This window comes from Capra hircus, chromosome 4 (genome assembly GCF_001704415.2).
Source record: "Capra hircus breed San Clemente chromosome 4, ASM170441v1, whole genome shotgun sequence".
In the NCBI taxonomy this organism is placed as follows: domain Eukaryota; kingdom Metazoa; phylum Chordata; class Mammalia; order Artiodactyla; family Bovidae; genus Capra; species Capra hircus.
In genome coordinates this window covers 52564988-52579097 of record NC_030811.1, presented here as the reverse complement: position 1 = coordinate 52579097, position 14110 = coordinate 52564988, and the positions used below count along the sequence as shown (strand labels likewise).

The 14110-nt window shown below is 40.6% G+C and overlaps 1 protein-coding gene across 2 annotated transcripts in view; it reads right to left on the bottom strand.

Moving 5' to 3' along the window:
• The window catches only part of CREB5 (cAMP responsive element binding protein 5), a 439883-nt gene that overhangs the window by 343083 nt on the left and 82690 nt on the right, over positions 1-14110 (bottom strand). For both annotated transcript variants that reach the window (XM_005679262.2, XM_005679263.3), the window contains exons 2-3: positions 11911-11982; positions 5942-6035 (exon numbers count right to left, since the gene is read on the bottom strand). In XM_005679262.2, the coding sequence (XP_005679319.1) occupies positions 5942-6035; positions 11911-11964 (148 nt within the window). In that variant the 5' untranslated portion in view covers positions 11965-11982. The remainder of the gene's footprint in view (positions 1-5941; positions 6036-11910; positions 11983-14110) is intronic.

Genomic DNA, 14110 nt, shown 5'->3' with positions numbered 1-14110 from the left:
GACCTCCCTTCAGACAGCCTGCTGGGCACTGATGTCACACTATCATGTTTTTACCTTTGTCAGAGTACTTGCCCCTAACTGATATTTTCTTACTTATTTATCTGGGGGCAGGGGGTTGTTTTGTTCTGTTTGCCTATTATCTCTCTTCCTCCCCACTCTGAATAGCGTAAAATCGGCTCTATGGAAGAGCAGCTTCATCTGTCTGGTTCAATACCACATCCCCAGCACCCAACACGATAGGATCTTTGCAGGCACTCATCAAATGTTTGTTAAATAAATGAATGGTGGTGAAGGGGCAGCTTCAGATCCCCTTTCTACACCTCAGCGGATGCCTGTCCTAACTTCTCTACAAGCACAGTCCCTTTGCCTGTGGCATTAATGGGATCAAGATGTCTAGTGGGGGAACTGACCGGGCATTTAAAGGCAGTCTCTGTGTCTCTTTCTCAGGTTTCCCACCTGAGTGTTGATAGGGCTTTACCTTTTGGGAAAGGTCTGTGATTCTCTTGAACTTCATCTTCCCTTTAATGAAATAAAATCTGTCATCTTCTAGGTCAATCCACAACACACAACACATACACACAGAGTTCTCATTTAGAGTATTATCTGCTTATTATTTGTTCAGCTACAAATTGCACTTTGATTCTTATTCTGTTTTTCCAGAACCCTGTAAAAAATGGAGCTGGGGATGTCTGATAGGGCAAGATGGGGGAATTCCAGGATACAAGCCATAATACCATTAATGTAGACCCAGACACATATCTCTAATGCTTCAGTGTCTCTAATACTGAAATCTGATCATCATTTGCAAACCCAATAGATCTGCTGTGATATGGTAGTAGGTAATTTTGCAACCTGTGTGTGAAACCTTTGCTATCACCACTTTCCTCACCAAGAAATTACCACCTATCAGATTAAGAATAGCTAAAGGGAATGATTCATGCCCCTGATCACATCAGGAACTCTGGACATGTATCATATGGCCCAAATAAGGGTAGAAGGACCAAGGTGGGAGGGGATGGAAGTCTTTGCCCTCAGTATCCAACACCACCACTCCTATTCATGTCCCTACTAGTACTGACCCCTTAGAAAGAAAGGTTTTATGTTTACTCTCCATTCATAAAAGCAGACTCATCTGAATAAAACACCATGACTGCCACTGGTATTAACCTGACTTGTGATGTGTCGAAAATTGTTTACAGTCATTTTGAGTGGTAAATTCTACCTGCCCTAAATAAAATGGGCTCTATGGCAAAGCTATGAAATTATTTCAGATCTTACAATTCTTTGGATATTTACCCATAACTTCCCTAACATGGAACAACAGACTGGTTCCAAATAGGAAAAGGAGTACATCAAGGCTGTGTATTGTCACTCTGCTTATTTAACTTATATGCACAGTACATCATGAGAAACGCTGGACTGGAAGAAACAAAAGCTGGAATCAAGATTGCCAGGAGAAATATCAGTCACCTCAGATATGCAGATGACACCACCCTTATGGCAGAAAGTGAAGAGGAACTAAAGAGCCTCTTGATGAAAGTGAAAGAGGAGAGTGAAAAAGTTGGCTTAAAGCTCAACATTCAGAAAACGAAGATCATGGCATCTGGTCCCATCACTTCATGGCAAATAGATGGGGAAACAGTGGAAACAGTGTCAGACTTTATTTTTGGGGGCTCCAAAATCACTGCAGATGGTGAGTGCAGCCATGAAATTAAAAGACACTTACTCCTTGGAAGAAAAGTTATGACCAACCTAGAGAGCATATTCAAAAGCAGAGATTACTTTGCTGACTAAGGTCCGTCTAGTCAAGGCTATGGTTATTCCTGTGGTCATGTATGGATGTGAGAGTTGGACTGTGAAGAAGGCTGAGCGCCGAAGAATTGATGCTTTTGAACTGTGGTGTTGGAGAAGACTCTTGAGAGTCCCTTGGACTGCAAGGAGATCCAACCAGTCCATTCTGAAGGAGATCAGTCCTGGGTGTTCTTTGGAAGGAATGACGCTAAGGCTGAAACTCCAGTACTTTGGCCACCTCATGAGAAGAGTTGACTCATTGGAAAAGACCCTGATGCTGGGAGGGATTGGGGGCAGGAGGAAAAGGGGACGACAGAGGATGAGATGGCTGGACGGCATCACCGACTCAACGGACATGAGTCTGGGTGAACTCCGGGAGTTGGTGATGGACAGGGAGGCCTGGCATGCTGCAATTCATGGGGTCGCAAAGAGTCAGACACGACTGAGTGACTGAACTGAACTGAACTGAACTGAACTGCAATATTTGCAATTAATGAAGGATGAAGTGATTTTCCAAAAATTTAAGTTAGCCAGATATCCTGAAATCAGTGATAAACATACCTACCATACATTATCTCCTTAATATATGTCAAACTCCTATTCATCTGAAATAAAATTTTGTATAATCAAATATTGCTTGAAAAAAAATAGCCCAGGAGGGACTTAAACATTTTTGCCCTGATGATGCTCATTGATTTAAGATTTGATTTATGCTATTTTTATTTTTACTATATTTCAAGCTGTAAAAAATTATTAATGTTTATGAGAGGCCACAAAATAGATTTAAGGTACATTAAGAAATAAAATCTTAATGAACATATTTTAATAAAAATATATTCTGAAACTTTTGATAAATTCAAATCCAAGTAATCAAGATATACACAAGTAAAATTTCAATCATATTTACAATCATAATGTAGTATGCTAAAATTGTATTTGAGATGAACATATATAAAGACTTCCTTGAGAAAAAATAGCAAGGCAAAAATATCCAGTAAATAGCCTATTACAATTCACTGTGGACAAATTGACTGACATATGATGTGTAGTTGACCTCAACCCCTGGAGTTGGACTGGATAGCTCTGCATTCTGTTCCAGCAAGAAAATTCTGCAAGATTACAAACATGCAGCGTGGGTAGCACATTTTAAAATTTAACACTCAATTTCACTGGGAGTATGAAATGGCCTCCTACCAGCTTCAACATAAAACCTGAGAAAGCAAAAATATATACCTTTATATTATTCATGCTGTTTTTCCTCATTTACTTCTCTCTTCATTTTCTTATTCCAAGTTCAATATAATAAAAATCTGAGTGACTTTTCTCTCAATAATTTTCCATCTGACACTGCCAATTATCACCAGCAACAATTCTTTTCAAACTAGTAAGAATCTGGTAAGAATGACTGAAAAGGGCTTCATCAAAGATCTGATCATAGAAAATCTACAGACATGCTCACACATCCTTAGCTTTTTTTTTCAGACCTTCAGATGGGCCTCCCTTTAGGGGCACCCTAGCAGTCTGTCTGAGAGACACTAGAGTAATTCTTATCTCTATCTCTGAAAATCTCCAGATATTCATCATTCCCTCTTCCCTGGTGGCTCAGATGGTAAAGAATCCGCCTGCAATGTGGGAGACCTGGGTTCTATCCCTGGGTTGGGAAGATCCCTGGAAGAGGGCATGGCAACCCACTCCAGTATTCTTGCCTGGAGAATCCCAAGGACAGAGGAGCCTGGCGGGCTATAGTCCATAGGGTTGCAAAGAATGGGACATGACTGAGCGACTAAGCACAGCATCCTCACACTCACCTACCACTCCCTACCCCAAGGCAGCCTATTTTAAGGATCCTGTTTAGGATAAAATAAAGGGTGAACTGATTATTTTAAAATATTGGGGATTCCAAAGTCTAATGCCTTGCTATTTGCATATATATGTTCACTGTTGAACTGTAAGGTAACACCACATGTGACTCTACAGAACTTTATAAATGATCAAAACAAAAGAACAGACCACCCTTCCTAATCCTTCTAGGCTTTCATAATTCTTAGAAATTTGAGTTTCTGCATCTCTGTTTCGAGACTTAAGGAAAGACAAAGCTGTTTCTGAAGAGCCAGCTAGTTCAATGAAAACAAACAGACTGAGAGAGGTACTGGGGAAGGGTGTGGGGGGAGGGTTGAAGGAAAAGGCTGCCTTTGAACTCAAGAGTCTTCCAAACTATAGTACATCTGCACTATTAACAAGTACAGGCCGGATTGTGAACATGTGTGGACGGTCCCATCACTGAAAGTATTTGATCATATGTATCAACTGAGGAAGCCTGACAGTGCAGTAGCTGGTGTGGGTCAGAGGGCTAGAAGTGCAGGATCAGGGGCTCTATTTCTGCCCTGTTGGGAGGCCTGGCATGCTGCAGTCCATGGGGTCACACAGTCTGACGTGACTGAGCAAAACTGAACTGAACTGGGGAGTCTGGGAGAGCTGCTCCCTCTGCCACGTCCCTCCACCTCTTTAGTAAAATGTGGGTTGTAATAATAACCTGTCTGACAAAACTCTTAGAGGGTTTACTGATAATAGTGATAATAAAATACTTGTAAATTTTAAGTGCCATAGAAATGATCAATTATTGGAACCAGTTTTCCCTGGGCAGTCAGTTTCTCTTCTGATATCTTTTAAAACATGTTTATGGGTGTATGATTTTTTTCACAATGCCAGGGAGACAGCGGCTTGAGCAAATTATTTCTAGCCTAAGAAGGGCAACAGGAAATGCTTTAATTACCCTGGTTGGGCTCATGAAATACTTTCACTTAATACTTTCATTGTATCTGGGCAGATAAAATCATTCCCATTTTATAGAAAAAGAAACTGAAGCCCAGAAGTGTTCACCAACTTACTCACGGTCATCTGGCCAGACTAGAATTCAAGTTTTCTCACTCTTTGCACTCTTTCCTTACTCCTGGCACTCTTTTGTCAAAATGGGACAGAATGGCAATTGATAGATTAGCCTTATTTATTTCTGCTCACATTTGCCGACTACTCGCTATATTTCCACCATTATCTCATTTAATTTCCTAATTATGAAGCAGGTACTGTTTCTTAAGGAAACTTTCACTGATTAGTTCAACCAGAAAGAGAGCTCCTTCTACTAAAGTCACATAGCATTCTTCCTTACAATGCTCTTTTGATACATATCATGGTCAGTCTTCCATTTTAGCTAAGTTTTCACACACACCCACGCACACACACTACATTATGATATCCTCAAAAATAGTAATCATATCAATCTTTGAGGCTCCATGGCACTCAGAATGGTGCAGAGTACATTCAGTTCAGTCCATTTAGTTGCTCAGTCGTGTCCCACTCTTTGTGACCCCATGAACCGCAGCAAGCCAGGCCTCCCTGTCCATCACCAACTCCTGAAGTTTACCCAAACTCATGTCCATTGAGTTGGTGATGCCATCCAACCATCTCATCCTCTGTCGTTCCCTTCTCCTCCTGCCCTCAGTCTTCCCCAGCATCAGGGTCTTTTCAAGTGAGTCAGCTCTTCGCATTAAGTGGCCAAAGTATTGGAGTTTCAATTTCAACGTCAGTCCTTCCAATGAGCACCCAGGACTGATCTCCTTTAGGATGGACTGGTTGGATCTCCTTGCAGTCCAAGGGACTCTCAAGAGTCTTCTCTAACACCACAGTTCAAAAGCATCAATTCTTTGGTGCTCAGCTTTCTTTATAGTCCAACTCTCACATCCATACATGACTACTGGAAAAACCATAGCCTTGACTAGATGGACCTTTGTTGACAAAGTAATGTCTCTGCTTTTTATGCAGAGTGCATTACCGATGCTCAATCAATTAATATTTGTTGTTTGAGTAATTACAGGTATGTGATGAAAAAAAATACATGGATACAAGTTTCATAGCAATAAATATTTCACATTACAGAAAAATGAGAAGTCATAGAGCTCCAATTATTTTAGTAAACACTACATTAGCTGATTACATTTCTTCTTACCATTATTTTAAGTCTCAGCTATATCTTAGAAATGTATATTTTCAAGGCTCAGAATTTGCCAGTGGAAAATCATTCTATTACGCAGCACAAGTACCTCACGTGTGGCTGATCTGCTCACCCAAGCCTCTTTGCCTGATGGCTCCTTACCTGATAACATATTGTCTGTTTTTATTGAGGGAAACTTCAAAGTCATTTCATGCTTGTGCCTATGAATCATCAGATGATCCTCTGTTGGGAAGCGCTGTCAGACAAAATACAAAAGGGAGAGAGGAGAGGAGCCATTCAGTTTTATAATAAATATTTGCCATCACAGAGAAAAAGATTTATTCAGCATTGCAAATGTGACAGGCAAAACAAAAAGTTAGTTCTGAAAAAGTGTGAAAGCATGGTTGGTAGTAAAATGACAAATTATTTTATGCAAGCACATATGCATTCATGTCAGACTTTGGGAAAGAGTTCCACGTCATGCTTAATTATTTGCTGTATATCTACAAATGTACCCCATGACATCTGCATACTATGTTTCTGTATATGAAGACACTGAACACTGATTATCTCAGTAATCATAATTATATATATGATATATAGTAACAAGACAAATTGCTTTTAATGTTCTATACTCCCTACAGTGTAGTAAACCAACACTTTAGTTTTAATTTTCAGAGAATGACACTATTATTGTCAAAATGCTGTGCCCAAATGTATTGAATTGTCTGGCTTCAGGTCATATGATGGGATTAGATTTCTTGGCCCTCTTGTGGTTGGGTGGGGCCATATGAGTGGTTCTGCCCGTTGAGTCATGAATGGAAGTGACATGTCACCCAGATGTAAGCATTACCTCCCTGGGGCAAGATCCTTTCCCTTTTAGCATGGCCATTCACAGTGCCCCCTCAATCATCCTAAATCTCTGGAGGATTATGAAGAGCATCTCCAAATTCTAAAGAATTATGAAAAATGTCCTGTCAATCTATAACTGAACTGTATGCTTGGGCAACTGAAATCAGTCTTTACTGTGTCAAGCCACTGAAGCTTTGAGCCGATTTGTTATTGCAGCAGAGCCTAGCTTATCCTGACTCACAATGGTACATTTTAATAACTAAAATTAACTGAGTATTTGCCTCATCAAAGTCAAATGAAAATACAACAGAAGACAATTAGGTCTGCTAAATATTTCCTAGGCTTTGACAATTTAGAAAATCTTTCAGAGCATCCCAGCTCCACAGGATAGTGGCTATAAATTTCAATTACCATTGTATACTAGAATAGAAATATTTTCTGCAAATAATACAATTTGTATTCAAGGGAATGAGAGGATTCACTAGACTAAATTCATTGGAATATTTCAAAAGTAGTTCTTCAAATAAATATCACTCATTTCTTTGTCATTTGTATAACATAGAAAGTTGCAAAGCATGGTGATAATGCCACATTTCTGAATACATGGAAGTCTCCATGATGTGTGGGTTTTTCCTACAGGATCATCTATTTTCTTGGTCCTCTAACACCGCAGTAGAATGACTGCATCAAATATGTTACAATACCATGTGTGACTTAGACACATAGATTAAGGTTCTTAAAGTCTTTCTGTCAAAAGCCTTGTCATAATTTTTCTATAATATATAACCAGAAAACAACATGGTAGCAGGCTTCATTTGCAGCCATTTGGGCAGCCATTTTTGGCTCCATAAAATAACAGCCTAAAATAGAATATAAACAGAAAAAAATAGAAGATAAACTTATTATATACTAATAATAATTTCCATAATATAGCATAGTAACTATAATTATCTTCCAAAAGAGACAATATAGGATATCTTGAATTTTCTTTTTAGATTTGGTAGGAAAGAAAAAAAGAAAGTTAAAGTGTTAGTGGCTCAGTTGTATCTGACTCTTTACAACCCCATGGATTGTAGCCCACCAGGCCCCTCATTCCATAGAATTCTCCAGACACAATACTGAAGTAGGTAGCTATTCCTTTCTCCAGGGGATTTTCCCAACCCAGGGATGGAACCCAGGTCTCCTGAATTGTAGGCAGATTCTTTATCATTTGAGCCTTTCCATAATATCTCATATTAACTATAATAATGTTCCAAAAGAGACAATATAGGACATCTTGAATTTTTTTTTAAGTTTGGTAGGAAAAGAGCAGCAAATTGTAAATAGCCAAAATGAACAGTTTGCAACAGACACAGAGCTGAGAGAGGCCAATGGAACTTAAAACATGGTTAATGCAGAGAGCAAAGGAACACTGAAATTAACATTGGACTTTGTGAGATTAGAAAGAGCATAAGAAACTTGTCTCTCCTCTCTTGTGGGACACAGTTAATTTATAAGGAGCCATAACACATACATAAAAACCTCCCAGATATTATAAGCTGTTCCTAATAGAGCAAAGGTTCTTTCCAATTAGGGAAAAGGGTGGGGGAATCCATCCATCACCTCCAACACAGTGCAAGCACTCATAATCCATACTTACTTCCATTTCCAATTCCCAGCCATCCCTTCTTCTCCATGCAGTTAGTTTCTCAGGCTATGGAGTGCAGCTAAAGTAAATGTCATGATGGACTGATTCCCTAACACCCCAACAGGAGACCCTTGGAATCACTGACCAACAACTATATATTCTTAACTCTAATTTCTCTTCAACTGAAAGATGCTCATATTTTTATAACAGCTTGTCAAGAAAAAACACTTCCACATTAAAGAGAGACATCAAGTTACAGGTTTATCTTCACATTCAAATTTAGAGGGTATTGAAAGAAGAGGCTTCAAATTTTACCTTAAAACCAAGAAACTGTGCAAATTCTCATTTCTCATGTTTGTCCAACTATTTCATCAGTTCACTCAGCCTTCTCAAGGAAATGACCTGCTTTCACTGAAGCTGAAGATCATTTGAAATGCACCCCTCCAACCTTTATTATCACCTTCATCTTAGAATCTGCATTAACTTCATAGGTTCTATTTCTGTTCTCTCCTCTCTCAGCGAAATGAGCACCCCCATTTCCTTCACAGGATCCTCTACACCCCTGTCTCCTGAGGATGGACAGTCAAGCTGTGATCCTTCAAGTCAGCACGCTCACTCCTCCTTGCCCTTGACAAAATCCAGCCTGGAGAGCCCTCACTTTAAAAAGAACCTTTTTCAAGCTGCTTCCTTCTCTGGCTATCATTATATCACTCTGCTTTCCGTCACTCCCTAGCACTCTTGAAAGACTCCTCTATGCTGGCCACCTCCACTTCCTCACCACCCACTCGCTCAGTAATCCCTTCCAATCTGGCCCCCAACCGGACTCCTCTCTCATAGGTCGCCGGCAGGCACCCAACTGCCAAACCCAACAGCCCCTGCTCAGGCCTCTTGCTATCCCAGCTCTAGCAGCATCTGACACCAGCGACTACACGTCTGTAACATTTGTTTATTTATACCCTGCCTGATTCCAAGAAGGAGACAAGATGGCTTGTAGCAATACCTAAAATAGAAAGGGAGAGCATCACGTAGAAGTAGGTGATCCCCCCAAAAGAAACAGATACAAAAAGAAACAAGACTAAAGCCGAAATGCAAAGCATTGGGGTGTCACTCTTAACAGGGGCAATTTAGCTCCCAAGGGGACATTTAGTAATGTCTGGAAACATTTCTGGTTGTTACAACTGAGGAGTGCTCATGGGATCTAACAAGTAGAGCTCAACAATGCTGTTAAGGATCCTATAGTGCACAGGGTGGGCCTCCCCAGTGGCTCACTGGGTAAAGAATCTGCCTACAATGCAGGAAACACAGCAGGAGCCATGGGTTTAATCCCTGGATCAGAATGGTCCCCTGAAGAAGGAAACGGCAATCCACTCCAGTATTCTTACTTGGAAAATCCCATGGACAGAGGAGCCTGGCGGGCTACAGTCCAGGGGGTCGCAAAGAGTCAGATACAACTTAGTGTCTAAAACAACAACAATCCTTTAAAAGCGCATGTTCTTAGTTACCACCATCACAAAGGCAGAGTTGTGACCGAGATTGAGTTTGTTATCACTCACAGACATTATTTGAGCCTTTCCATGCCAAGGACAAATGGAAACTTCCTTTCACTAACAAGTAGTTCACAAAGGCAGCAACTTAGCGATGAAACAACGACACAACAGTGCATAGGGAAGCCCCCCTAACACCACCACAACAGAGAATTATTCAGCCCCAAATGTCGGTAGGGTCGAAAATGGGAAATTTCCACCACACTGTCCAGCAGCCACTGTGCACTCTTCTCTCTGACTTATCCAAATGCTGGATGCAACTAAACCTTCCGCAAAGACTCTCTCTACAATCACTCACAACCCTGGAATATCCTGAAACCCTAACTCTCCATGAACCTTCTTTGGCCTTTGGTAAATCTCTCGAGGATCCCTTTCCCTTAAATGCCCCTTCCACAAAGGAAACCCCATTATCCTCCCCCAAGTAAAGTAAATCCCCCTATGATATTTTTCAGGGTGACCTGTGCTCTCCTTTCATGGAAAATTGCAGTTCATTAATTAATTGATGATGTGATCCTGTGGTTCCACAGATGATGGTTAGCCTAGAAGCTCTGTGGGGGCAGGATGCATGGGTTTTATTTACACAGCCGACCCCTCGAAAGTGTGTTGAGTGTCTCAAATTGAACAAAACTTAATGTCACGTTTTCACAGCCAAAGCAAAGCAAACTACTCAAATTATTGGATTTTTTTCTGGCAATCAAAACTCCTCCTTAAGAAAACTAGGTGGAAATCAGTTTTAACTTAGATAAGGCAACTTTCTGCATTCACAATGGAGAGTCATGGTCTAGCAGAATTTTATCCAGTACAACAACGTATCTATATCTTCCCAGTGTTTCCTATTTCAAAGGGACCTCCAAAACCAGCCCTAAGTAGTTGAATTTCAAAATAATTTTCTCCGCTGCTTTCCTTATTTGTAGAGTGAAAACCAGCATTCATAGAAAGCCCTTGCAGAATCTACTAGAATCCAAGCAAGGGATGCTGGTTTCTTAGCCAGGGTCTGATGTCACCAGCAGCATCACAGGGCAGTAACATCTCATGTTCCCATGGCATCTTCCCCCCAGGAAGCTTCCAGAACCCTCCTCACACTCTCTGGGGAGATAAAATGAAAGGGTCCTTAATGGACATCGCCTCTCATTGACTCACAGACATAGTTCCACGCTGTGCCACCAACCCCACAATATAAACAGACAAAAATATGGGGCCTGATTCCACTTGAAACTACTGGGCACTTTAGAGAAGGAGAGCATAACTACCCACATGCCTGTGCTCTGAGTTCTAAGCTTGCTGTTTATCCCATAAAACGAAGATCTTGGCATGAGAGCACCACGTGTAGTCATTTTCCAATGACTAGAACTTGGAGATATCCAAAGGGTCAAGGGTAGAAAAAGTCTCCATCAAGTTCCAAAGGGAAAATGCCAAACTCTGATTTTAGATCATGGATGTTTCCAATTTCTTTCAAAGACAGGGGTTCTCATATACGAATAGCCGCAGTCGTCATAGCAACAGTGGATCTTAATTGAGCACAATGTGCTGGTCCTTTATTAACACTCTGCACATAGAACTTCATCTAAGTCTCACATCTAATCCACTTGATAGGAACCACTGGAAGCCAAAAGAGGGTTAATCCAGCACAGTAGGCCAACTTCATCTCTTAAAGATAAGTGGAAAAACTGTGGGTTCTAGTACAGTCTAGGAGTTTTATTTTACTCAAGTGGGAAAACAAAACGAAATCGAATTCAGTCTCTGCCGGTGAGCTATTTCACCAGTAATCCAATGGCCCAGAATTTAAGTGGCTATTGTCAAAGCAGGCACCCTCTTTCCCCTAGTCTGAAATATCAATCCTGAACATCTGGTGGGCAGGATTCGGCTGGCTTACTTCCCGGGGAAAGTTATGGGGGGAAATGGCCAACACCAATGTATCGCAGAGGCTGGGCGGGAAGTAGTTCAAAGTATTCAAAGTGGAAAATGATAATGATGGTGGTGGCGGTGGTGAGAATATCCTGGTATAAGAAGGAAAGCCCGCAGCAGGCATGATGGCCAAGTGAGAGGTGCCTCCCTGTGGGAAGGTACTGCGTCCCCTGCCGGCAGAGCAGAGGACCCCCCACACTCACCTGGGAGCAGCCTGGGGCACTGCAGACAAACGGCCTCTCCTGCTCCAAATTCATCTTGGACTCCTCATAAATCTGAAGGGTCAGGGAGAAAGGGAGGAAGGAAAACAGAAAGTCATGAATATCTCCTGCTTCTGCCTGAGGAACGAGAAAAGCCACAGTTCGGAGCCCTCTCCTCTGCTAATTCCCCCATTAGATGAGGAAAACATGAGCACGAGCAATAGGTCCTGCCTGCCTGAGGTGTATTAGGCTCCCTGAAGCCTGAGTTCTGTTATATTTCTCGAGTGCATATTTGCTGCACTTTGAGGGGAAAACTGCCAACAAAATGCAACTCCAAAAATGTCTGTTACCGCAGAAATTCTGTCTGTAATAACACCCACCAGGTGTTATTTCCAGGTAAGACCCTTCACCTGTGCAGGAAGATTCCTAGGCAAAGATTGCATCAGTCCTTTGGGGTTGGCTGCTTAAGAGAGCAAGAGGAGGGTAGTTACTGAGCAATCATCAGTGTGAGGACCAACCCTGAACATCAAATTATTCTCCCATGATCACCCCACTGAGCTTTCATATGAACAAGGTAGCCCTACTGCCAGCTTAGCAAATGACCCTGGTGGTGAGCCACGGCCTTAAATTCCCTTTCATTTCAGGCATTTGATGATACCTCAACAAAAACTATCCAAGTTGTGCAAGGGTGAAACCAGAAAATACAAAAAGCATTACCTTAAATATTCCATTAATTTGGTTTCACAGGCTGATTTGAAATTAAAATTAGATTAAAGGGGCTGCCTCCCTGATCTAGATAAGTTATCTGGAATAAGGTAGCTTTGCAGGGAAAAAACTTACGTTATGATCACAGACATATATTAAATTATAGCGGGGTCTTTTCTTAAGTAGGGCTTAGGCTCTAAGGTAAGTTCATTAGGCAAAAATTGAGTATAATCAAAATTATCTTTGCAAATCCCCCCCAAACCAATAAAAGCACAGTATACAAGACTGTGTAGTTACTAATCTACATAGCAATATAATTTTTAAAAAATATATCATAAGAAGTACTAAGCAGTTGAAGTTCCTCAGTTTAAATAGTTTTCTAAATCATAATTTTCTTTTTGCCAATTTGGAACTGAGTTTAAATAAGTTCCATGTGCTGCTGGTGGGACATGGCTTTATTATAGAACTAAAACCTACTGTTTTGTCTCTGAACAAAGGAAGTGATGTGCTTCCTTAAAATGCTACTTGTAAGTGATTCCAAGAGTCTCAAGTCACCTTCACTCTTGACAGAGGAAACTCGGCTTCACTCATGGAATAGTTACCCTTCATCCAAGAAAACTCTATTTATCATCTTGCAAAAACAACCAATTTTAATTTGTACATCATTAAACCCTTCCCCAGACACTAATATATCCACATATATTCTTTGGAAAATAGAGGCGTACTTTCACTTATCTGAAACACAATGGGAAAAAGACTTGCCTTAGATAATACTCCCAGTTAGACATTAAAAAGAAAACAAATTTTACAATGTAAACTGTCTTCACATCACTATTCATCCTCATACAACTTTCAGCAAGTAATACCCTTTCCACTCTCCATTTGAAATGACTAGTCACCTACCAAGGCAGTAACGTAGCATAATTTTACAACTTTTTTATTTTATGCATATTATTTAAGCTTTTTTACCCTATTATATTTACATGAAGAAAAACTACAAATATCTTTAGAAGCTTTCCACTTGTTCTTGTCTGAGGAAAGTCATGAGCAACTAAAATGATTTCTCACGTCTCATTGTTCAAAAATTTTGCCATCACTTATCCTAGAGCATCCCTCTTCGCCCCTGTAAGTGCTGACAACTTACTTCTAAGCCTCCAAATAAAGACTGACTTTAACACTGAGAAAACGATTTTGATCCAAGATAGTACTAACAGCAAGGTAATTGGGTTACCGTTAATATTAAATATGCCTTGATTTTCTAGTGAACTTTTTAAAACACTTTCTTGGAATTTTTCGATCTCTGTGTCCATGATCTGCCTGACCATTACCAGGTCACTCAACTGTTTCATACCTCAATTTCCCCTCCTTTACAATGGGGATGTGAATATCAGTCTTCAGCTCCTTCATCCTTGTTATCACATAGACCAGCTAGGGAGCCTTTTACAAGTTACGGAGAAAGGTCTGTGTATTTAAGTGCGTGTGTTTGGAAGTGGTGGGA